This window comes from Fistularia commersonii, chromosome 6 (genome assembly GCF_037954325.1).
Source record: "Fistularia commersonii isolate RoL2024-O1a breed Wild chromosome 6, RoL_Fcom_v1.0, whole genome shotgun sequence".
Taxonomy (NCBI): domain Eukaryota; kingdom Metazoa; phylum Chordata; class Actinopteri; order Syngnathiformes; family Fistulariidae; genus Fistularia; species Fistularia commersonii.
The window spans coordinates 17,273,514-17,295,625 of NC_141289.1; the positions used below are offsets into that span (position 1 = coordinate 17,273,514).

The window sequence follows — 22,112 nt, forward strand, 5'->3', positions numbered from 1 at the left end:
ACCCTAATGCCTCTCCACTTCCCCCGCCTCCCACATTCTCACACTTTTCAATTAGGCCGCCTGCAGACAGCTCGCCGTGGCTGCACCGCTGTCCTGATCCTCTGGAGGAAAAGGCGCATTAGCGACCATATAGCAAGCAGATTTGTCCCATGATTCATTAGGATTAATTGCCTCCCTGTTCTCCCGAGGAGGCAGATGCTGCGCTGCTCGCTGAAATATGACGACTTAAAGCTGTCACTCAAATCTCACTGTGACCTTTCGGAAGAAAAGGCTGTTTTTCACTCGCTTCGCGGGAAGCCTGGTGTACGTGTGTGTGTGTGTGTGTGTCTGTCTGTGTGTGTCGGCCTTCCAATACAGAAGCCCACATGTTGGCTGGTGCAACATGACCTGATGTTTTACAATTACAGAAAGGCAAGGCTTGAAAAGAAACAGAATCCTTCCCAGTTCAATCTGGATCAGGAAGCAAAGATAAACTGTCTACTAAAAATATCCAACAGCTGAGTGACTTCAGACAGACTCTGTCTGTTGCACAACACACTTCTGGAGAATATAAAATATACAACTTAAAATTATGTGTGAAGCGGGGAAAATAATGATACATGCATACGGTTTGTATATAAATATATGTACCTATATATACGTGTGTGTGTGTGTGAATATATATGCACACATATATGTGTGTGTATGTGCCTGTACACACATATACATATATACATATATATATATTGTATAAATAATTGATTAAGGACACTGGAATTTTCAATTGCCCCTGTATGAATAACACTTTGCATTTTTTTTTTTGCCCCTTTTTACTTCTTTACTTAACCCGCGATCAGGTTTCAGTAAGAAAAAAAAAACATTACTTTCAGTTTTGCAAGAATTAGTGGAATCCAGCTAATAAACATCAGCAGATTGAAATCAATTCTTCTTCTGAAAATTAAAACAGAGATCAAGTGTTTGAAAGGGCTCTTTAAAGAGAGAGCGTTCACAGGCTGTCACAGCGTTTCTCCAACCCTTCGACGCCCAGGACGTCACAAAACACACAAAAAACCCCACAAAGCTTTGCAAGCAACCAGATACATTTAATTAGATAATTGCATTTTTTTTTTTTTTTCTCTCTCTTCCTGCTGAATACTGACGCACAGTATTCTTACAGTGTTTATGGAAGAAAAAGGACAAGGAACATGATTCTCTTTGAGCCTAGATAAAGCTGTAATTTCATCCAAAGGAGACAATCAAACATCAGGATGTGGATTTAAGACGTGCTGCCCATGAGCTATTCTTGATGGGCAGCGTTGGCAGTTTGAAGGGTCCTGGGTTTCAAGGTATTGTAGGCAAAGCCCCAAGTGACCGAGTAACAGTTACAGTAACATGGAATGACTCTGTTCCCTGCAGAAGAAAGTCCATCAATACCTGCACTGAATACAGATGGAAATACCAAGGCAATACAGAAGAACCACCTGCACACACACACACACGCACACACACACACACACACACACACACACACACACACACACACACACACACACATACATACATAGACTAAGATCCTTCCACGTGGGCAATGATGAGCCACAGGAGCAATAACAACACTTCGCTTCCCGTGAGGCTGCAGCGATTAATCAATGAGTGATCAACGATGAAATTGATCGCTTGCGGTTTGAGTAATCAGTTTAGGTTTCAAATTTCCATCTCCTCGAATGAGATGACATTTGAAATCTGTGGACCCCGTTTTGTACTTTAAAAGAAACACGCATTCGTAGAGTTCATCGTCATCTGGTATTTTATACGCTGACTGACTTAAATAATCGAGAAAATGAGTATTAGCTGCAGCACGGCTGACATGATTTAATCAAAAAGGACTATACTAAGGACATAATATTACATTTTTGTTTTTTCAAATAAAACTTTTACATTTACTTAAAACAGTATCACTCAAAATTAGAGTAAGACCATATAAATGTGTTGGTTAATTTTCTCAGAAGGATTTTGCTCTACCTTCGCTGGTGTCCTAGCATTGTACATAATGATGGTTAATACAATATTTAAGGAAAATAGGACATTCAAACCCATCAATTACTTGAGTAATTATAAAGTAATCTGGTAAATTTATGCCAGGGAAAATGAGACCAGTGACAAGCAACAGGTCAAATTGTTCAAATTCTGTAGTAATATAGTGACATGTAGTAACAGTGTGGACTTATAGGTTAGCGCTGAAACAGCAGAATTAAATTAAAATATATAAATGTACTTTGAAATTTTGTTATAAATTTTTTTTTAAAAATTATAAAATAAAGCAAAAAAAAAATATATCTAAAAATACTACTAGGCCTAAAATGAAAAAGGGCTGGTTATTATTCCTCCAACATGGCGCATCTATTTTCAGAGTGGACAGATGGTAGTGTTTAAAATCTAAAAGTTAAAAACATTTGCACATTCTCACCGGTGTTTTCTGTCAGCCGTGGACGGAGGAAAGGTGTGTGACAGAGTGTGTTACGGTCGGCTCATGAAGGCACGTTTCAATCACTCACAGTGACACTCCTTTCTCCTTTTCATCGCAAAATAATACAAAACTTATCATGCTATCATCTCACGTCAATCAGGAAAATAAACATCAGCGAAGAGCATGTGTGAATAAATACATTTCAACTCAGCAGACCGACTTTGTTGTGCGTCAATGCAGCGTAATTCTTTCTAAAGTAAAATTCCCTCTAAAACACACACAATAAAAAATAAAGATTATTTAAAATCATCTGGAGTATATGGAACACATGCAGCGTGCGATTTCACTTGGTAGAAAATTACATTTCATCATCCTTTAAAAAGCCATATATTTGTAATATATGTGTGTATACCTCTTAAAATATAGTTTCATTCGCTTATAATGACAAAAAGAAAACTGAATAGTCATATATGCACATGAGAGGACAGCTATAATACGAGCAAAGCCAAAGCTTAACACCTTGCGATGTAAACTTCAGTATCAGTATTTAGCTGAGCAGAATAGAAAAAAAGACAGTAAACAGGAGTGTTCATGTTCAGCTGGAAGATTCCCTCCCCCGGGCAGCTTTCACTTAAATGTCTTATCAGTAAATGAATCCGAACTAGCGCTTTCAGTGTCCTTCGGTATGTCATGCTTGTGAAATTCTACTTTCCCCAGTGTGATTTTCCCCCACCACAGTTTCCTGGAAGGAGATGGTTTGCAAAAAGCGCCTTAAGGCCTCCATGAGGTTGCATCCTTAAAAACGGGAACTAGCATTCGCAGAAGATGAGGATGAAGGCACTCACTGAGGCCTGAACATCTCAGGAGGAAGATTTCATCTGTTAAGTAGACTCAATCAAAATAATGGGCTTTTGACTCGAAACTGTCACCAATTTTTTGTTTGTCATGGCAGCAGATTGCAACCCCCCACCAACCCTTACTGCGGGGTTATTACAAAAAAACTCAATAACGTGCCATCGAAAACACATTTGAGAGCAAAACTATTGGCGCAGTTGTTACAAAAAGTTAAATAATTTACTGACAAAAATATATCGATGCAAAATCCTGCACATCTTTTTTTTTTTTTTTGCTTATATTTGTTTCCTTTTTTTTTTTTTTTTTTGCAAATTTCGAGAAAACTTTTTTTTTAACTTTTAGTATTGCTAATATTCTTTTTTTTTTTCTTCAATGCAGTTGTGCTTAAATGAACTATAAAGATTCAAACATCCCACCACTGACAGGACGGTGGAATGACAGAAGGCGATCCGTGATTAGTTTCTATCAAGACTCAAAAACAAAACTGTAAATATGAATAAAACTAGTTACATTAACCTGACCACTGTATGTTACCCGCAATCAGTATCAAAATATCTGGGATGTAATTCGGAAATCCAAGGTCAGATAAATAAAACAGCAAGCTTCCATTCACAGGTTTTTGCCACATTGAGGACGGTATAAAAGATAACCATCACAACGCCGGCAAAGTTACATTCTGAAATAGAAATACGAAGTGTATGTTTAAAAAGACACACTGTGTGGCACCAGAAGCATAAATAGCAAACACACACGCGGACAAACGTGCTCATGAAAAACAAATCTCAGTGTCAATCATTAGATAATGTTTCACCCCAAACACTTTCACCGGCGGCGCTGGTTTGCGCTTGATTCGGCCAAATTTGTGCTGCTGCCCTCGTGATTGCGTTATTGTCATTCAAATGCCGCCCATTGCTCTTTTTTTTTTTTCTTTTTTTTTTTTTTCTATCACCGGCTCTGTCGCTGACGGTTGTCCTCGGCTTCAGACTCCACCTCCGCTGCGGTCGACCGTCACCGGGCCCCTCTTATCCAGAGTTTCCTCCGCCGACTTCATCAGGATGGCCAGACGGCTGTCAGAGACCTGTCCCTTCTTCACGGCGCTCATCAGCTGGGTGGAATGGAAACACGGTCCGTTATAATCCGAAAGGTTAACATTTCAAGGAAAAACCCCACTTCCAGGCGGTGAACAGTTACAGAGCCATCCGATCCCTGTTATATGCTCCAAGTGGAGAGAAAGAAGATGAAACCAACACCGAAAGACTTTCTGGGTGTTAAATCTGGAACCGGGCGAGAAGTGCAAGAGAACAATGGCCCTTCCATCCCGGCAAAGGCGAGAGTCTAAAAATATACGTGGTGTGAAATCGAGAGCCAAGTCCTGATTGTCTCGAAGTCTAATTTCATTGTTTTTTTTGTTATTTGTTTTTGTTTTCATGAATATAAGGCAGGTGCTATTGTGCATTTTACTTTTAGAAGCCCAGAAAATACAGTTTGGTTTTTGTCTTATGGAGCAAAACTGTTCACGCCGCTTCAGCAGCTTTTAGCAAACCAATTCAAATAATTCAAAAAACACTCAGACCGAAAACCAGTTCGGAAAAAATATCAAGACACCTTTATTTAACTTTGTCTAAAGTATATAAATTTCGCAATGTATGCATTTTACTTATTTACATTTAACTTAACAGGACCATCATTGACATCGACCCCTATCAATCCGACTCAATTTTTGCATCCCCTAAAAGACAGGTTATTTTTTAAAATGCAAGTTCAAGGCACATCTGCATTTCCTAACAGACTGGGAATCAATAACCAATCAATATACTGTGAAGGGAAGGAATACAATCTGTAAGTCTAGCTAATACCAGGTAATATCTGCTACTCAATGGCGAAACTCCCCGTCGCCTCAGTGTTGTAAACATAAACACTAGCTAAGAACAAATTGAAATAACAAAGTATGGAGGTGACTATTTTCTACAAGTACTAGTACACATTTGGTAATTTAGACTAAATTTCTGGTCATGGCCTCGCTGTGATGACGGAACGGTCTTAACCTTGAGCTAACCTCGGGCACAACGGAAACACATGCACTGTGCTTCTGTACACATGTACACTTGTTAGTGGAGTTAGGTTGTTAACTTCTAATGACAGTACGACAATCCAAAGTACACAATCTCACCAGCCTTATCTTTCAAGTGCTCTTGAAGTCGCCAGGAACAGTTTTAACAGTTTTTTAAGAGAATTTTGAGAGCGCCGTCCCCCTCCAGGATAAAACATCTTTCCCCACCAGAGGACTTTGTCTGATAGCATGTTTGTTAATATAATGCTTATAGGGCCCATCATGGTTCCCATCCGCGTTGCACATACAATACCTGTTTGTTGTGCCTAAGTCATCCGCATGCAGGACGGTGTACACACAAGCAGAAACACAACATGAACATTTAGCATTATAATATCGAGATTCAAAATCTGCTTCTTATGTAATGACATTATTTCTTACAGTGAGCAAAGAAAAGCACTGCTTCCAAATGTGTCTCACACACACACACACACACATAGGCGCTCCTTTTTTTTTTGACGCTTCAGATTGTGTCTCGGGGCCGCGAAGTCTCGGCTCCTGGCCTACGAGCTTGCTAATGAAGAGTAAATCACACGCTGTCATCAAGCTCTTCCATAATGACTCTTTTCTAGACTCATTGTTAAGGTGGAAAGTAATTTAGCGGCGGACGGACACGGAAGCCACCGGCTGCACTTCATCCCTCATTACAGAAGTCGTGACAGAGACTCTGATTTCTAATTAGCTTCGGGGACGTTGTTTGGAGTTCACACCTTCAGTCTGCAGGACCAGACACACACCGCTCTTGGATCTCAGCTGGACAAATGAACTTTTTCGCTTTTTTTAGTGTGCAGCGAAGAGTGTATGACAGGTACCAGGAGGATGATAGGGTATTAATCTTTGTATGGGGTCTGAATCACTGCTAAAATGGATTTTTAGGAATGATGACTACTCAGACATGAAGTTTTATTGAAGCACTTTGGATAAAACCAGGTAAAACCCTGACAACAGGCACATTTCAGTGTGTTTTATGTCGCATTCATTACGTCATGGTCATGTAAGCAACCTTTTGTCACAGACTGATTGGGAAACTGTTTGTATTTGAACGTATCTGACAATGCAAGCCGAGAGTGGATGGCACATAAAATCAGATTAAATGGGTAAAAAATGACTACATTTGGAAAAAGCACCATTCAGAATGAATTCAGAAATTAAATAGTTATTGAAGAATACACAAATAATGTATGTCATGGATTCTATTCCCCTGAGTTTCAATTATCCAGAGCCAGGTGAGTTTGTACAGCTGGTTTGAGTACTGTGTCTAACAGAGGTGTCTGAGACACACAACACACACACACACAAACACACACACACACACAAAGTCATTACGTAGAAATGCATGTTTCCGTGAAAGATGTATGTCAATTAAAATATACATTTGTTCATTTTATTGTTTTTAACAGCACACTTTTGAATTACAATGAACAACTGATTTTTCACAAAAAAAAAAAAAAAAATCAAACCAAATTAATTTATCAGCTAGTTTATGATTTAATTTGTTAAATTGTTTCTGCTAACTTTATATCAGAGGTGTGGCTTTATTTTTCATATATGTAATGATATAGAAAATATCAATATTTTTTTTTTGTGCCAAAACTAATTTTTCTTGACCACACATGAAAGCATTACATATAAATGAAAATATTATGGATTTGAAAAAAAATTTAAATGATTTGTTTGAAGAAATGAATTTATACACAACTGGGATATTACTATATGTTTACTGGTGCTTATAAGCACATCTGTATTCTGTGGGTGAGTAAGTTACGTACCTGCAGAAATTCATCAAGCTCTATTTGTCCATTCTTGTTGACGTCCACCTCATTGAGGATCTCATGGAGGGAATTCTCATCAATAGTCACATTGATGCTCTGCAGAGGAGAAAAAGCACCAATCAGGGTTCAGACAACAATGGCAGGTGAATAAAGATGAAGTAAATAATATCAGACAAGGAAGAACTCACTTCCAAGACTTGCTGGACGTCAACGGTGGTGATGAATCCTTTGCTCTCTTTGTCGAACTTGTGGAAGCGTTTCTTATACCTGCCCGAGAGACAAGCAGTCCTTTCAGGTGTGTTTGTGTTCAGAAAAGGAGTTTTAAGAGCTAAGACGGAGGAACCTCAGTAACAAGGCCAAAGGTCACAGTGTCATCGACCCATTTTCACTATTTGAAATGCTCCCCTGGACAGCTTTCAGAGATTGTTTCTTAAAATAAATATCCTGCTTTTTGAAGATCTGTATTTATTTATTTTACTTAAACGCTCAATAAAATATTCTTGGTTTGTACCATAAAACTTTTTTTTTTTTCATCTTTTTTATCCTTTGAGACTGAATTTTTCAAACTTTTTTGATCCAAGACGCATTACTTTTGAATGCAAAAAATTCCATGACACCACACCAAACTAAAATACACCCCGTAGCTTAATACAGCTGCCGGGCCCTGCCCGTCACCAAATCGCATGTTTAGACACTTAATGATAAATTATTTGAATAATTCCCATGACAAACTTGGCAATCTCTTGTAGCACACCACTGAAAATCACTGCGTTAAGGTAAAGATTACTAGTAACTGTTGATGGATTAGTGGATTTAAATGAGTGAGATGTGACCAAAGTCATGCTTAAGAATTTTGGAAAGCTGCTTGAGTGGAAATATGTAAAGAAAAAAAAAAAAAACAATCTTCATTAACCTGGCTACTTCCTGGTTGTCCAGGTTGATCTCCGAGGTCTTGGTCAGCTGTTCAGAGCGAGACCTGTAGCCCATCTCCTGGTACAGAAACTTCTTGGCTGCTTCAAGTTCGGCCTGGAATCAGCAGCCCAGGGAGGAAGGAGAGGAGTCATAATGCATATATTGTAATTTCCGGACTATTGAGTGCACCTCAATAAAAGCCACATCGACAAGCCCATCGCGATCTTGGGGTTCCTCCTGCGCACTATAACCGTCAAAGTCGTCTTCTTTGGAAATTCTCAGAATTTCCCGGTCATTTCATCGGTCTGATGTGACGAGGAAAAATGTTTTAGTGGCGTGCAAATCATTAGCCCCCCAAATGCATATATTAGCCGCATCGTTGTTTAAGTGAAAAAAGTCGCGGCTTATCGTCCGGAAATTACGGTACAGAAAACTGAACAACTCTATGCAAGCACATTTGAACAAACCAATAATATAACATAAACAATCATAACAACCTGGTTTACAGAGTAACGCCATTCTTTTAATTTAGGAAAAAATTAGAAAAACTATAGAACAACTGAGTTGTTCACTGCTTGAAAACACGTTAAGGTGTATGCAAAACATGAATTTAGCCTTATTAATTGATAGATCAATTTGAATTCAAGATTTTGAAATGTTAAGATAAGATAAGATAAGATAAGATAAGATAAGATAAGATAAGATAAAATAATGAATTAATAAGAGCATTATTAAAATAAAGTAAATAAACAAAAATAGGCAGGAAGCAAGTAGGCCACATGAATGAATGGGTGAGGTAGTGAGGTTGTGGTAGCACAGATGCACCTCCGGACCGTCAGAGTTGTGTGCCGTCCAGACTGCTGTTATGCAGTCCAAGGAGGCCACTACTGACGCTACGACAACCTCAGTCTTCTAAGGAAGAGTCTTAGGAAGGAAGAGGAAGAGTCTCCTCTGACCCTTCCTGTAGAGTGCATCCAGTCCAGTTTATTGTTGATGTGGACCCCAAGGGTCCAAATGTTATTAGTTTCTTTTTTGAATTTTACATTGCATAATTATATATTATATTATTACATTTTAATAATATTATTATTACTGTCATTGCTAAAAATAGTATTATTATTTGTGGCACTGACATTTTACTATTATTCTAAAAAATTGGAAATGGATGTATAAGCTGCTGAATACTATGTATTGGGTAACAATAGCGTATCAGTTTTCACACACACTTACCTACACAAATAGGGACCCATCTCTTTCATCCACAGATGGACACACACACACACACACACACACATCCATGCACACACACACTGTAAAGGGATGACGGGCGTGGAGCCCTCCATTGTCTTCTGATTGAAAAGACAGAATTTCAAACCCCACCAGGGATTAAAGTGTTATGAAAACCAAGAAGGGGTTTCAACAAAAACAGCAGAGAAAATGACCACCTTAGGGTGTGACTGAATTTATGGTCTATTTGTTGAGTATTGGAGAATCAAAGGTTGGGAAATGGTACCGAGGTGCGCTCGTCACTCCAGCCCAGCTCCTTCCCCATGATCTGGACGATGCGGGGCAGGGCTTCGTCTGCGGCCTGAACATTGAGGAAGCCCAGGCGTGTTCGTCGGGCGATGACGTCGATGACTGTGCAGGCGTATTCCTTGATTGCGTACAGCACCTTAAAAGAGACGCATCTATTTCAGAACCAAAACACGGCAGTGAGACTTTAAGACGTTCAGTTGGATGTTGATCTTCCTTTACCTCTGCCTCGATGTAAGGAAACTCCGACACCAGTCGCTTCCCCACAATCGGCCATCGTTGACCTGTTACCTTGGCCATCTTGGCCACGTCGTACGCTTTTCCGCCGTACGTTGAGGCTAGATGCTGGGCCACCTGCACAATAACACAATCACTTGAACCCGGAAAGCAAATTTATTTTTTCGGCAAGAACAAGCTAAAGTAAATTGTTTTCGGTAAATGAAAACATAACCTTTACACATTTCTTGACTTTCTTTTGGAACCTCAAGTGTGATATCAATCAGTCTCCAACACTGATAAATCAGATTTCAGATGAGGACTTCATTACTGTCAGACAGTTCTACTAAACTTGACTTAAAGCAAGTGCACGTACAAAATGTGCCCATTACTGGTAATATTTTTCCTTCACTGACATTTGAGTACCAATAAACTCCCCAGTGTGGCGCTAATTACAACCCACTCTACTATTGTATATCCGTAATAATTGGTCGCGTTAAAGGTCCATGTCACATCAAAAAGGCATCAAGTTAATGCGAGGAAGACTTCAGCTAGAGATCAACGACAGGACAACATTCAATTCTTTCACTTAAATCCAACGCAAAACCGGCAAAAAATATCCAATGATAAACATTAGTGATGTAATTCGACTGAATAGGTTTCAACTTTCAGCCTTTACAGTTCAAGCAAAGTAGTGAGTTTCAGCTCAATCAGTATTTTAGCCCCAGGAAGGAGGTTGACGCTAAAGAGAAATATGACTTCTGGACCCATTCTATAAAAAGGGGAAAAGGGTTGTGAAAACATTTGGAAGATGTTGGCTTTTGTTTAATAAACAGCTTTAAAGCAAAAAAAAAAATATCAACATGATATTAAACATCCTGACATTGACGTCATGACCTAAATTCAACTGAATATCAGTGTTTAAGCAGCCTTGGTGACCAACTGGACTGTACATGTAACAAAATGATGCAATATTATCCCAAAATATCAAAGAAAGATAAAATAATAGGATAGAACATAATGAATCCCAATGAAAATGATTTTGCCGGAAGGGTCCAAGAAGAAAAGTGAAATAATGTACGGGAGTGACGCCGTGATGGCGCCGAAAGTGAGATGATATTCAGTTATAATATTATATCATATTATTACATCATATTATATTCATATTACATATTATGATACAATATTGTAAGTTTTCTAACTTGAAATAAGTGCTGAAATAAAGCTAACATGGGCTAAAAAACGGCTTAATGACTTAATTCAGCACAAAACAAATAACAGGAGAAAAAATGATAAAGAAACAAGCTAACCCTAAGTAACTTTGAGAAAAAGGTTAAGCTATATGATTTAAATATAGGTAAATATATAGTGTACTGTTCTTTATCACGAGCCTGCATTTACATTTCTGCACTTTAAAATGCTTCGCCTGGTCAAACAAATACTAATGGCATTAGTATCAATCAAACAAAATTAAAAAAGAAGCTCTTTCTTGTTTCTTAAACAAGACATCAAGGAGGTTTGTCGCTTGAGCTTCCGTTACTCAGTCAATCGATTCCACCGTCTCCGGCGTTAAACGATATACGATTGCAACCGCTTTGTCAATGAGTTGTCACATGTTTACACAACACAATGGGGCGATTTGCCATTCAGATGGTCGACTCGCCGATCATGTGAAAGGGCAAACACTGTCCAAATATCAACTGTGACCTTTCAGGAATATTCCAGAGAACAGTGGTGCTGGCTCAGAGTACCTCTAATGAGGAGTAAGTAGACTATAGCTACTTGCTGTCAGGGTACTTTTTCTCCAGGAAACTATTGACATGAATGAAAACGCAGGCTAATTATTGCGAAGATGGCATGTAGTCGATGTAAATCAAAGTGCCCTTACTTGCTCGATAAATTGTAAAGCATACAGGTGGTTCGGACGTGCGTCCAGTCTTTTGTGTCACGGGAAATGTCAGTGTTGTTACAGCAGAAGCTTTCGTGTCAGCTGCTTCTGCTGAAGGAAGGGAATGTGTCTGCCAGCGTGTGCTTTTAGGGTTTGTTTGGAGAAATATCCGTCGCCTCTGCGTGTGTGTGTGTGTGTGTGTGTGTTTGTGCATGAGCACGCTTGTGTGTGTGGTTGTTAGTTATAGATCTCCTTAACTATCTAGCTGGAGCTAAGATATATGGAATAGTAAAGTGGTGTTATGAAGGTGTTAAACTCACTTTGAAAACAGAAATAAGATTCAACTGGGAATCGACTTGGGAGAATTTGATATATTGATCTATATTTCATATATTTGTGAATTCAGTTGGATAAAATTGAAGTCTACATAGTGGCCATCTATTTATGAGATGATGTATGTTTTTGAGACAGTGATTTACCTACAAAACAGACTCATCAGTTTTCACTTTATCTCCAGACTTTTAAAGTGTCTGATTCTTAGTGATTTCACTTGAAGGTGAATAAAAGAATAGGGGGGGCAGATTACATTTTTTTATAAAACTTAGGGTGAAATGCCTTTTTATCCACAAGCATTACTTGTTTTTGTGAATTTGTCACAGACATAATGACTGCAGTGCAACATAAATCTGTTGAAAAAGAAGAAAAAGGATGGCTTGTATGGTAAAAACTACACATTATTGCATATTTTGAATCGGTTTGTTTTGCATTTGCAAACTCTATTCATAGTTTAATGCAGTTTTGTTTTCCAGAACGGTTTCTGGGGAGTCATTTATCAGAATTTAATTTAAATCTTGTGTCAGCTCTCACCTGCTACGGCAGGTCCGAAATGTGGTCAGAAATGCCACATATAAATCTCAAAAAATAAAAAAAAACCCTAGAGGTGTTTTTTACTTTTTAAAGGGCAACATCAACCATGTGTCAAATATCCTTCAAATAAATATGTATAGGGAGATTGTTTGCAATCACCTCTCCTTAATTTGAAAGAGAAGATCTGTAATCTAGAGCCGCGACACACTTTGAGGTACTTGGCTTCAAATCAGACCAGTTTATGGGGGGATGAAATCCATTATATTGATATTATAGGCTGCTATATGACAGTAAACCGTCGATGAAATAAATATTCAAACCACAGTGGGAGTTCAGCCTTTGGTTACAGCAGTGATTTCATTCCAAACTGCCTTTTTTACCCAGTTTCTTTTTGTTCCATGAATAATGAATAATGATCGAGTCTTGAGTGTAATTGTCTTATTTATCTCACAATGTTACTCAGATTTTATATTATTGAACTGGCATTTTCATCTTAATTAGAAAATATACATTTTTTTCCTTGCTGGGATTATTGTTATGGAAATGGTTTATCTTTTTTTTTTTTTATTTTATTTTACTTGTTTGGCTGACAAGAAATGTAAATTAGACATATCACTTACTGTCCCTGAATGTAACATGTTGAGGATTTTTTTTTTAAAGAATAAATGATTAGATATGGGCTTGTTTATCTTTTAGATTATCGAGAAGTGCAACTTTTGATTTTTATTGACTGCTTAAGTGTCTAACCTCTTTTTCCAAGCCATAGTCCTGCACCAGGCGGATGTACAGAGTCGGGGTCCAGCCTTTGCCCCCCTCCAGCATCAAACCAACTGTTTTGCAGGACCCTGCTGAAAGAGCGTGTCTTTTGACTGCTGCGTCCAGCGTCTCTTCAGCCATGGACCTGTAGGTGGTCCACTTCCCACCTGGAAACACAGCACATTGCTGAAGGAAATATCATCCGGGTAGGCCGACGTGGACAAACGTCGACTGACCGGCAATGGTCACCAATCCGCTGTCGCTAATGGAGACGATGTGGTTCCTGCAGATGGACTGAGTGTCTTTGGAGTCAGGGTCCGTCACCAGGGGTCGAATTCCACTCCATGCCGCCAGAACATCTCCTCTCCGCACTGCAGAGTAACAAGGAGTCATATCATATCTCATAGAGCATTATATTTTCCTGAGCCGATGACGGGGTAATGCTGATCCGCCACAGTTTTTAGTTAAAATTTTAATCAATCATGTTCCATGGACCCGACTTTATTCCATCTAGCTAAGTCTTTATCCTATCCGTGTTTTCATAGGGTTTAGGATTAAAACAAAACAAAGAAAAAAATTTAAAAAAGCTTCAATTGTTCATTGTTGGAAATTAAGATAATATATGCCTTTGTGTTCGTACATATCTCAATCGCAGGGCCAGATATACAGACGGACAACTATTCACTCTCATTCGGGGGAAATATTTCCCATTTTTTTTCCAATTAACCTGCTGCATGTTTTTGGGCTTTGGAAGGAAACAGGGGAGATCTGTGCTGTGAGGCCGAAGCGCTAACCACTGCGCCACCAACTTAAACATGTTTAATGGATGGATTTTTTGGGGCATTTGACCTTCGTGCCACCAAATTATTGAGCCTCGTCACATTGGACCAATGAAATTAACCATGAAATTCTGAAGCTGTTCAATTCTGACGCTGAAAAAGACGACTTTAATTGTTTTAGGAGGATGATGAAGATAGCGATCAGCTGGAGTAGGACAAAGCGGGGATAGAAAATGAATGGATGGATGGACTTTTACTTGTGTTATTAATCTTTTAGATCAGCCGTGTCACAGGCACTGCTTGGAAAAACAAATTTCCAGTGCATATTTGAGGATGTTACCGGTATGTATTTAATTAAAAGTTTAAAGAAATGTTTCTATGTAACAGCTCTCCGTGTAAATATCTCAAGTTACAACGTGGACAAGTGCAGCCTGTACACATTTTTATTTTGTTATTTTCAGCCCTTGCAGCTTCTATTAAGGTGCACTCAATCGTGTGGAAACTATGGTAATCCAGATAATGTTCTGACTCCATCTTATCAGCAGCAAAGATTGGGGAAAGACAACCGATAAAACCAGGATTCATAAATATTAATAAATATTCAAATATTTTTCTATTTTCATTAAAAAAAAATTGTGTTAGAAACACATCTAATGAGAATAATTTGACACATACCCTGTACAAAACCCTGTAATGTACTGTTTAAGTACAAGATGAGTGCAGGGCAAGAGATACAATCTAATCAGCAACATATCGTAAATGAACACACGAATACCTGAGAAAATGCGTATCTTGTTCTGAAAGAAGAGATTCAGTTTTACAGCGGTATGTCAACAACTAATGTCTTAGAAAATAAAAGTCGATCACTTTTATTTGAAAACTGGAAATGGCACAGGTGGTGATACTTTAAATAGAAACTCGATTATGCTATAGTTAAATGAAGAAAAATTTAATTTCTACATAAAATGTCTCATTGCATAAGAATATATCATAGAATCACGTCTGGAATATATGTTAATGAAACAAAATGCCAAGCCTTAAAACAATTAAACCCTCTCTACTGCAATGCATGTTTCTATTACAATCAAGTTGAGAATGTGATGTATCCGCAAACACAAATGTAAGATTTTATAAGATAAAGCGACGTAATGCTGTCTTAAAACAAGCAGATTTATATCTTTGAAATGCTTCTGGAAATAGTCCTTTCTCTTGGGCGAGAATTGTGCAAATAAAAGGTCCGAGACTGATATTTAGGACGTTCTTAAAAAAAAAAAAAAAAAAGCCTCATAAGAATACAAAGACCTTCCACCATATTTGATTGACAGATGAGAGAAAAGCAGTCATAACAGACGTTACGTCTGACAGAGACTCCTGTACCTTCCACATCGGGGCTGAGATAGTTGCGGACCTCCCTCAGGATGAAGTTGATGTCCTCCTCGCCTGGAATGGGGTGAGCCGTCACCTGGGTGGGCGTGTCTGTTGTCCCGGCGATGGTCATTTTCTCCCAGGGGAGGAAGAAGATGACGCGGCCGTCGCTTGTTGCCGGATCCAGCAGACCCATGTTGTCTGGGCTGGGGGACGGAAAACACAAGGTTATTCATTGGCTTTTTATCTAAGTACTTTCAATACTTTTTTTTACTGAAGTCCATTTGAATGCAGCAAGACAAACATTTTTTTCAGTTCTAAGAAAATAAATAAATAAATAAGACAATTTGTTGGTAAAATAAGTAGAGTCATTTGTAGTTACCATAAGAATCTGGAAAAAAGAACATGTACTGAAAACTGTTGATCAATATCATACAATAAGTTTCAAAAAATCCAAAGACTAATGTGGAACGAGTGAGCATTTTTAAAGAAAATGAATGAGAGTTCAAAAAGAGAGTTTTCACTGAGACCATTCATTATCCAGACCATCATAGACAATGATCTCCAAATCAAAAGCAGACATTTACAAAACCTAGGATTAACTTGCAAAAATTGGAAATGCAATTTTCAAAAAGTGGAACCAAATTAGTCATTATATTGCAAAAAAAAAAAAAAAAAAAAAAAAGTGCTGTGCATCCATATCACATATCTTGACTGTCACTGAAAAATAAGATTCTTACTCTGATATAATTTCTATCTTTATATATATATATATATATATATATATATTTTTTTTTTTTTTATGTTTTTTTTTTTTTTATATATATCCTGCTCCCCAGGTTGAGAAGATGTACAAGGAAGGCACCCAGGCAGAAGAAAAGCATGAGGAGGAAGGGGACAGATTGAGGAGGAGGAGACCAGGAGAAAAGAGGGTGGGAGGAAGAGATGGGAGGTGGCAGATAGAAGCAAGAGGAAGAGAATTAGATGGTTGGCATTTCTGGCGGCGCTGAAAGGGCTCCTGCTCCCCCGGGTTTTGCTCAATAAGCTTGGCTGAACTTTAAAAACTCAGTGTATTGCTGAGCTATATCTTAACCAGAGAAGATTGTCCAACGCTTGTATGAATAGGTCACGTAATATTTAGGCAATCTAGTATCTAAACAGGAGAACCGGAAAAGACAGAGATATAAATATCAACTTAATGTGCTTCAAATACAGGTTCAGGTTTTTTAAAAATATTTTTCAAAAAAAAAAGAAGTGATTTTTTGGTGGGTGATTAAAAACATGCAACCGGTTGACAGGATATTTGGTGATGAAATAAATGGAAAATAATAACCTTTTCTGTACAGTTCGAAATGATGTTGGTTTAATGCGAATAATTTAAATTCCTCTCACTTCAAAGAGTAACGTTACCCTAATTGTTTTGATGTTTAAAAATGCTCGTTAGTTCCTGAAGACCTAAACATGCTCAGGTTAATGTAAAATAGGAATAAAGACTATTCTGGTAAATATAGACTGATTATGTTTCATCGGGAGAGACAATTGATCAACATTTTGTCAATATTTTACAAGGGTCATTCAAGGCCCTCAATCTTTTCAGGATAGTATTTTCCAGGACAATTTCATGGGAGTTCAGAGAGGAGCGCAGACCGCTATCAACTCTTTTAATTAAATACGCCACTGAAAATATGCAAAATGACTTTTGACTTATCAAAGACCAAAGATAAATCAGAAAATTATCAAAAGCAGAAATGAAGTGCTTTCAATATTTTACCAATCTGCTCTTCATGAGTGTTAAACCGAACACATAGTTTCAATGTGGAAAAAGGGTCAATATTTGAAATTAGTTTCCGCGGCAACATATTACCCGTGACATTTTCCCATTTTCCTCTTATTTCCCCATGCGTTTTTCATGACAGGTTAAGCGCTTAACCGACTTCCTTATCCAAACTACAGTCCCCTGCAGGCAAAGTGCTGGTGTGAACTTCCTGTTCCTCAGCGCTCTGCCCATGTGACGCTGTCACTGATTTGAGGGCAAGAGACGCGACCAGGACCAGCAGAATTAAAGGTCGGGACTGAATGTGATGTGACATTTCTCCACCTGTAGTATCCGGGGATGACGATGTGGACCCCGGCGCTGGGCTGGCAGATGTTGCTGGTTTCCTGGTTGTCCATCTTCCTCAGCGAGTCTGTGAAGGGGCCGGTGGCGTTGATCACACACTTGGCCTTAACATCAAATTCCTGTCCTGTAAAGGGTAAATGATCTTGTTAGAGATACAAGATGGATGAGTAAGACGCGGATATGACATGAAAATGGCAGAATAACTAAACATTTCATTAACCTTTACAAATTGATAAATGACAATTGCATGTTGTTGATCTATATCAGCTAATAAATGTGCAAAAATTAACCATGGGATAATGTAAAAAAAAAAAAGTCAAAAATATGAAAACATTTCTTTCTGAGGAAATTTAAGAGAAACTTGTAGACGGATATACGGCTTCCTTAAATCAGCTGTTATATTATCTATTCAGCTGTTTCCTCCCCTGCAGATAAGGCTTGGTTTTGGGTTCAGGGATCGACCGTCTCACCCGTGATGACGTCCCTGCATCGAGCACCGCAAACCTTCCCCTTCCCCGTCTGAGGGTCGTTCGTCTTCAAAAGGCGAACCACCTCGGTGTAGTTGGACATGACGGCGCCGTAGCGGGCAGCGGTGAGGGCGATGGCCAGGTTCATGCGTGCATCGTTGTGCTGCCCTGCATGTGAAACAGTGATGGCTTCAACATCCAACGGCCAAACAGAAAACTGGTCGGTACAAACATTAACAAAAACAAGATTTTTAACAGTTTTCTTTATCTTTGTTTTGCATTGTACACTCCGAAATTGCATTTTCATGGATTTCATGGAAGACTGATTTAAGAGCAGAATTTAAGAAAAACATTTAATCTGGAATAATTTGAAACAAATACCTGTCAAATATTATCTGCACTTTAACATTAAAAACTTCAAATACAATTTAAATGAAGTAACCATAGTTTATTCTCATGAAAATACTAAAGTCATTTTATAAGAACAACTTCAAATAATCTTATCTTCAAATAATATAATCTTATCTTCAAATAACATAATAATCGGGATTCAATTCATTCTCAATATAATATCACATTTTATGAACATTATATTTCAACTTGTTTTACATTATTTTTGACTTCATCCTGGTAATATTCAGTTGTAAAATATTAAGAAAAAAAAAGTGTGATATCCAAATTTTAAACTTCTGGCAGGTGATGTTACATAATTTACTCTTTGAGACAAAATCATTTTAGGTCTTTAGTCATAAAAGATGGGACTAGAGGTTTTTTTTTTTAAGTTATTAGGAAACACAAAATTTGCTGAGTGGATCTTTAATTTTTGCCCCCTAATATCACACACAGACGTCTTGAATTCTTCGCTTTTAAAAATGCATTTTATGTTTGCGGCTGGACTTTCTGCTTCTGAAATTGTTTACATGTCTGCAGTATCCACGATGTAACGTGCAGGGCGTTCAGGTGTAAACAGAGAGCATTAGGTCTAAACATTTGCCGTGTGTCTTTGTGTCTGCTGCTATAGAGAATAAAAGCCGCTGTTGTTGTTGTCGCTGGCAGGAGGAGAAGTAACCAAGACAGCGGGAGAAATAGCTGCTGCTCAGCCGCTGCGACTGACGACGACGTTCCTCTGCGTCTCTACACCGCCGGGAGAGAAGGTCAGACTCGGAAATGTCACGGGCGTGATTGTTCCAGACGGCATAATTGGAGAAGAAGAGACCCCTCCCCTCCACCATCCCGGTTCAGTCCCCTTCTTCCACACACACTCACATACACACACACACACATTCAGAGCAGATGACTGCAGGGGGAGGAGGAAATCAAACATATGCTGCTTTGCACCAAAAAAAAAATGCTCCTCTCCGTCTTCACCCTGCAGTGATTCCAGTGTAATATACACACATTAGGCCATTCATACACACCAACATGTTCCCAGTTTAAGTGCTGGTTTATCATAATATCGATGATAAAAACTAAAACGTCGCTGCTGTGAAATTGAAACTTTTTTTTTTCAACTTTTTAAAAAAAAAACTGTCAAAAAAGTTAGGTTTCCAAACTGCTCTGAGAAAGAGAATTGGATCACATGCGGGATTTGCAATAGTTATAAAATGATTGGACATTGTAATAGCATTTATCTTTTTTTATTATTGTCTAGTAAAAGATTGCTTCTTGTTTTTGTCACTTCTTTTGCACAAACTGCCAGGGAGTTTTCTACATATCTCGCAAATTAACCAACAAGTCAATTCTTTTGAAAAGTATGTGTTTAGGAAATCCAAAGAAAAAAAAAAAAGCGTGATTTAAGAAAATTATTTTTAACACTACTGCATGCGTGCATCTCAAGCTGCCCATCTTGAATTGATGTAATATCTCAAATGCAATACTGATTATCAACGATCCCTAGAGTAACACACACATCTGGAACTTCAGTTGTCATTTTTGTTATTGGTGGAAAGGAAGACTAGCCAGCAGCTAGGAGCTGCTCACACTCAGCTGGACACCAGACATATGGCTGATTCTGCTCCGTATCCACTCAGGGAACACGTCGCCTCTGAGCGCCGTGGGGACGAGCGCACCCGACCGGTCTGTCAACACAGCTTGTGCGGGACCGGCGGAGACGTGACGCCTCGGGCCAGACTTGCATCTGGGGCCTGCGACAACTGTGTGTGACCTTTGCTCCTCTGTTTCATGTAATCATACAAATTCTCCCCTTTCTTTTCCTTATTGCATTAAACACACCGGATGTAAGCTGTGACACCGCTGCACTTCAGAAGGGGATAATGAGTCATTTTAGCCTCACTTACAGAAAAAAAATCCCGCGATTCACCCGTGATCACACATTTTTCTCGTCTAGCCTTAGATCCGGCCCATTTACTTTCTCCAGACTTTTTGGAAAATACTCATTCAGTCCAAGACAAACAGCTTTGTTGCATAAAACGTTTGAATGAATGTGAAATATATATTAAGGAAAACATTTGAGAGGTAAACAATCCCATAAAGCACTGCAAACGGCAGCGACAGAATCAATGAATGTGTGGCAACGGGTGCTATTTGTTGTTATTTTCTTTTTCTTATTCCCAGGCTTGTTTTATCCTGAGAACTAACTCATACATGAGTAGGCGAGGAAACACCGCTCACACTCAGCACATCAACCTTAAATTTAATGTTTCGATTCGGTTTTATAGTCCCAGCTCATTAGCAGGAGATATACTGACAAAAGTGAGCTTCACCACTCTGACCCCCTGACCTTACCCTTCTAGAAGACATGAGAGGGATTTTTACTTTCAGTAGAAAGAGTAGAGTAGAAGTTACACTTGAGATCCATATAGAGTTTAGGGATTTGACTTTTGGCTGATACTATAAATATACAAACAAATAAATAAAAAATAAATAAATGAAATAAATAAATAAATATATAAATTAATAAGTAAATAGATAAATAAATAAATAAAATTAAGATATATATATACATATATATATATAAACTGCTTATTTTTATTTGTGTCAATTCATATCTTTGACGTTGTTGTTGTTCTCTCCGATGTCTATTTATTTGTGGATGTCTTTTGCTTTGTCTTCTAATTGTCTCTTTATTTATATTACCGGTATATTTATTGATACTATAACTGTTACACTGCTGGGGCAAAAGAATTTTCTCTATGGGGATCAATAAAGTTTTATCTTCTCTTATCTTGTCTTGTCTTGTCTTGTCTTATCTTGTCTTATCTTATGTAGTAGTTTTGACTTTGCGTCAATCTTCTTGTATTCAAAGTGACTGAACATTCACGATTAAAACCAAAGCTACTGGTGAGTCAAAAAGTAAAAAAAACAGCAGGTTTGACTCAGCTACTTTGACAATGTTTACAGAAAATAAAGAGGAGCATTCAAACAGCGAACAAAGCCTCTTTTTTAGATTACTGTCCACACCTGACCGCGTTGATTATGATAATATACAGAAAATGACTCTGCGGGTGCGAAATAGCAGAGTCACTAACCATCATAGTAGACAATGGCGCCCACCAACTTGTCCTTCTTCAGCATGGGGAAATACTCCAAGGCTTTTGTCTTACTGAGGACGTAGCTGCTTTTCAGGCACTGGATCCCGGCTACCAAGTCGTACATCTTGATCCCGGCCCAGTAATATGGCAACTGCCACCATCTAGGAGGTGAGGAGAGTGATTAATGCAAGTTAGAGGAGAAAACAGAAAACATCCAAATGCTCGAGAAAGAGAGAGTGACTCTCCAGGGTGTCACGAGTCGCAAAGAGCGGCTGACAATCAGTCAGCAGGAAAAAGTTAAGGAGCATCATTCCAGCACATCTAGCGTGACGCTTCTTCACTAAAGAATGAGAACCACCTAATAACTGCCGGGATATTAGAAGACAGGTCTGGCTAATAAAAAGAGGATTATCGTGATGTACTGCAGCCAGTTAGTCAATATATATGTCAAAATAACTGCTTGGTAAATCTAATGTCAGACATGCAACCCTGCTACCTTCTCGAGTAATTTCTTGATTACCATGAGAGAAATTTAT

General features: G+C 38.4%; 1 protein-coding gene across 4 annotated transcripts in view; it reads right to left on the reverse strand.

Moving 5' to 3' along the window:
- Positions 1–1,061: 1,061 nt before the first annotated feature.
- The window catches only part of gpd2 (glycerol-3-phosphate dehydrogenase 2 (mitochondrial)), a 31,281-nt gene continuing 10,230 nt past the window's right edge, over positions 1,062–22,112 (reverse strand). For 2 of the 4 annotated variants that reach the window (XM_086148454.1, XM_086148453.1), the window contains 13 exons: positions 21,574–21,737; positions 18,089–18,253; positions 17,598–17,742; positions 15,512–15,705; positions 13,592–13,726; positions 13,347–13,522; positions 9,851–9,982; positions 9,609–9,767; positions 8,097–8,209; positions 7,372–7,450; positions 7,181–7,279; positions 5,472–5,677; positions 4,272–4,406 (listed from right to left, as the gene is read on the reverse strand). In XM_086148454.1, coding sequence (XP_086004580.1) covers positions 5,477–5,677; positions 7,181–7,279; positions 7,372–7,450; positions 8,097–8,209; positions 9,609–9,767; positions 9,851–9,982; positions 13,347–13,522; positions 13,592–13,726; positions 15,512–15,705; positions 17,598–17,742; positions 18,089–18,253; positions 21,574–21,737 — 1,762 coding nt within the window. In that variant the 3' untranslated portion in view covers positions 4,272–4,406; positions 5,472–5,476. Of the gene's footprint in view, positions 4,407–5,471; positions 5,678–7,180; positions 7,280–7,371; positions 7,451–8,096; positions 8,210–9,608; positions 9,768–9,850; positions 9,983–13,346; positions 13,523–13,591; positions 13,727–15,511; positions 15,706–17,597; positions 17,743–18,088; positions 18,254–21,573; positions 21,738–22,112 lie in introns of all 4 variants that reach the window. The other 2 variants (XM_086148456.1, XM_086148455.1) reach the window with 1 other exon arrangement.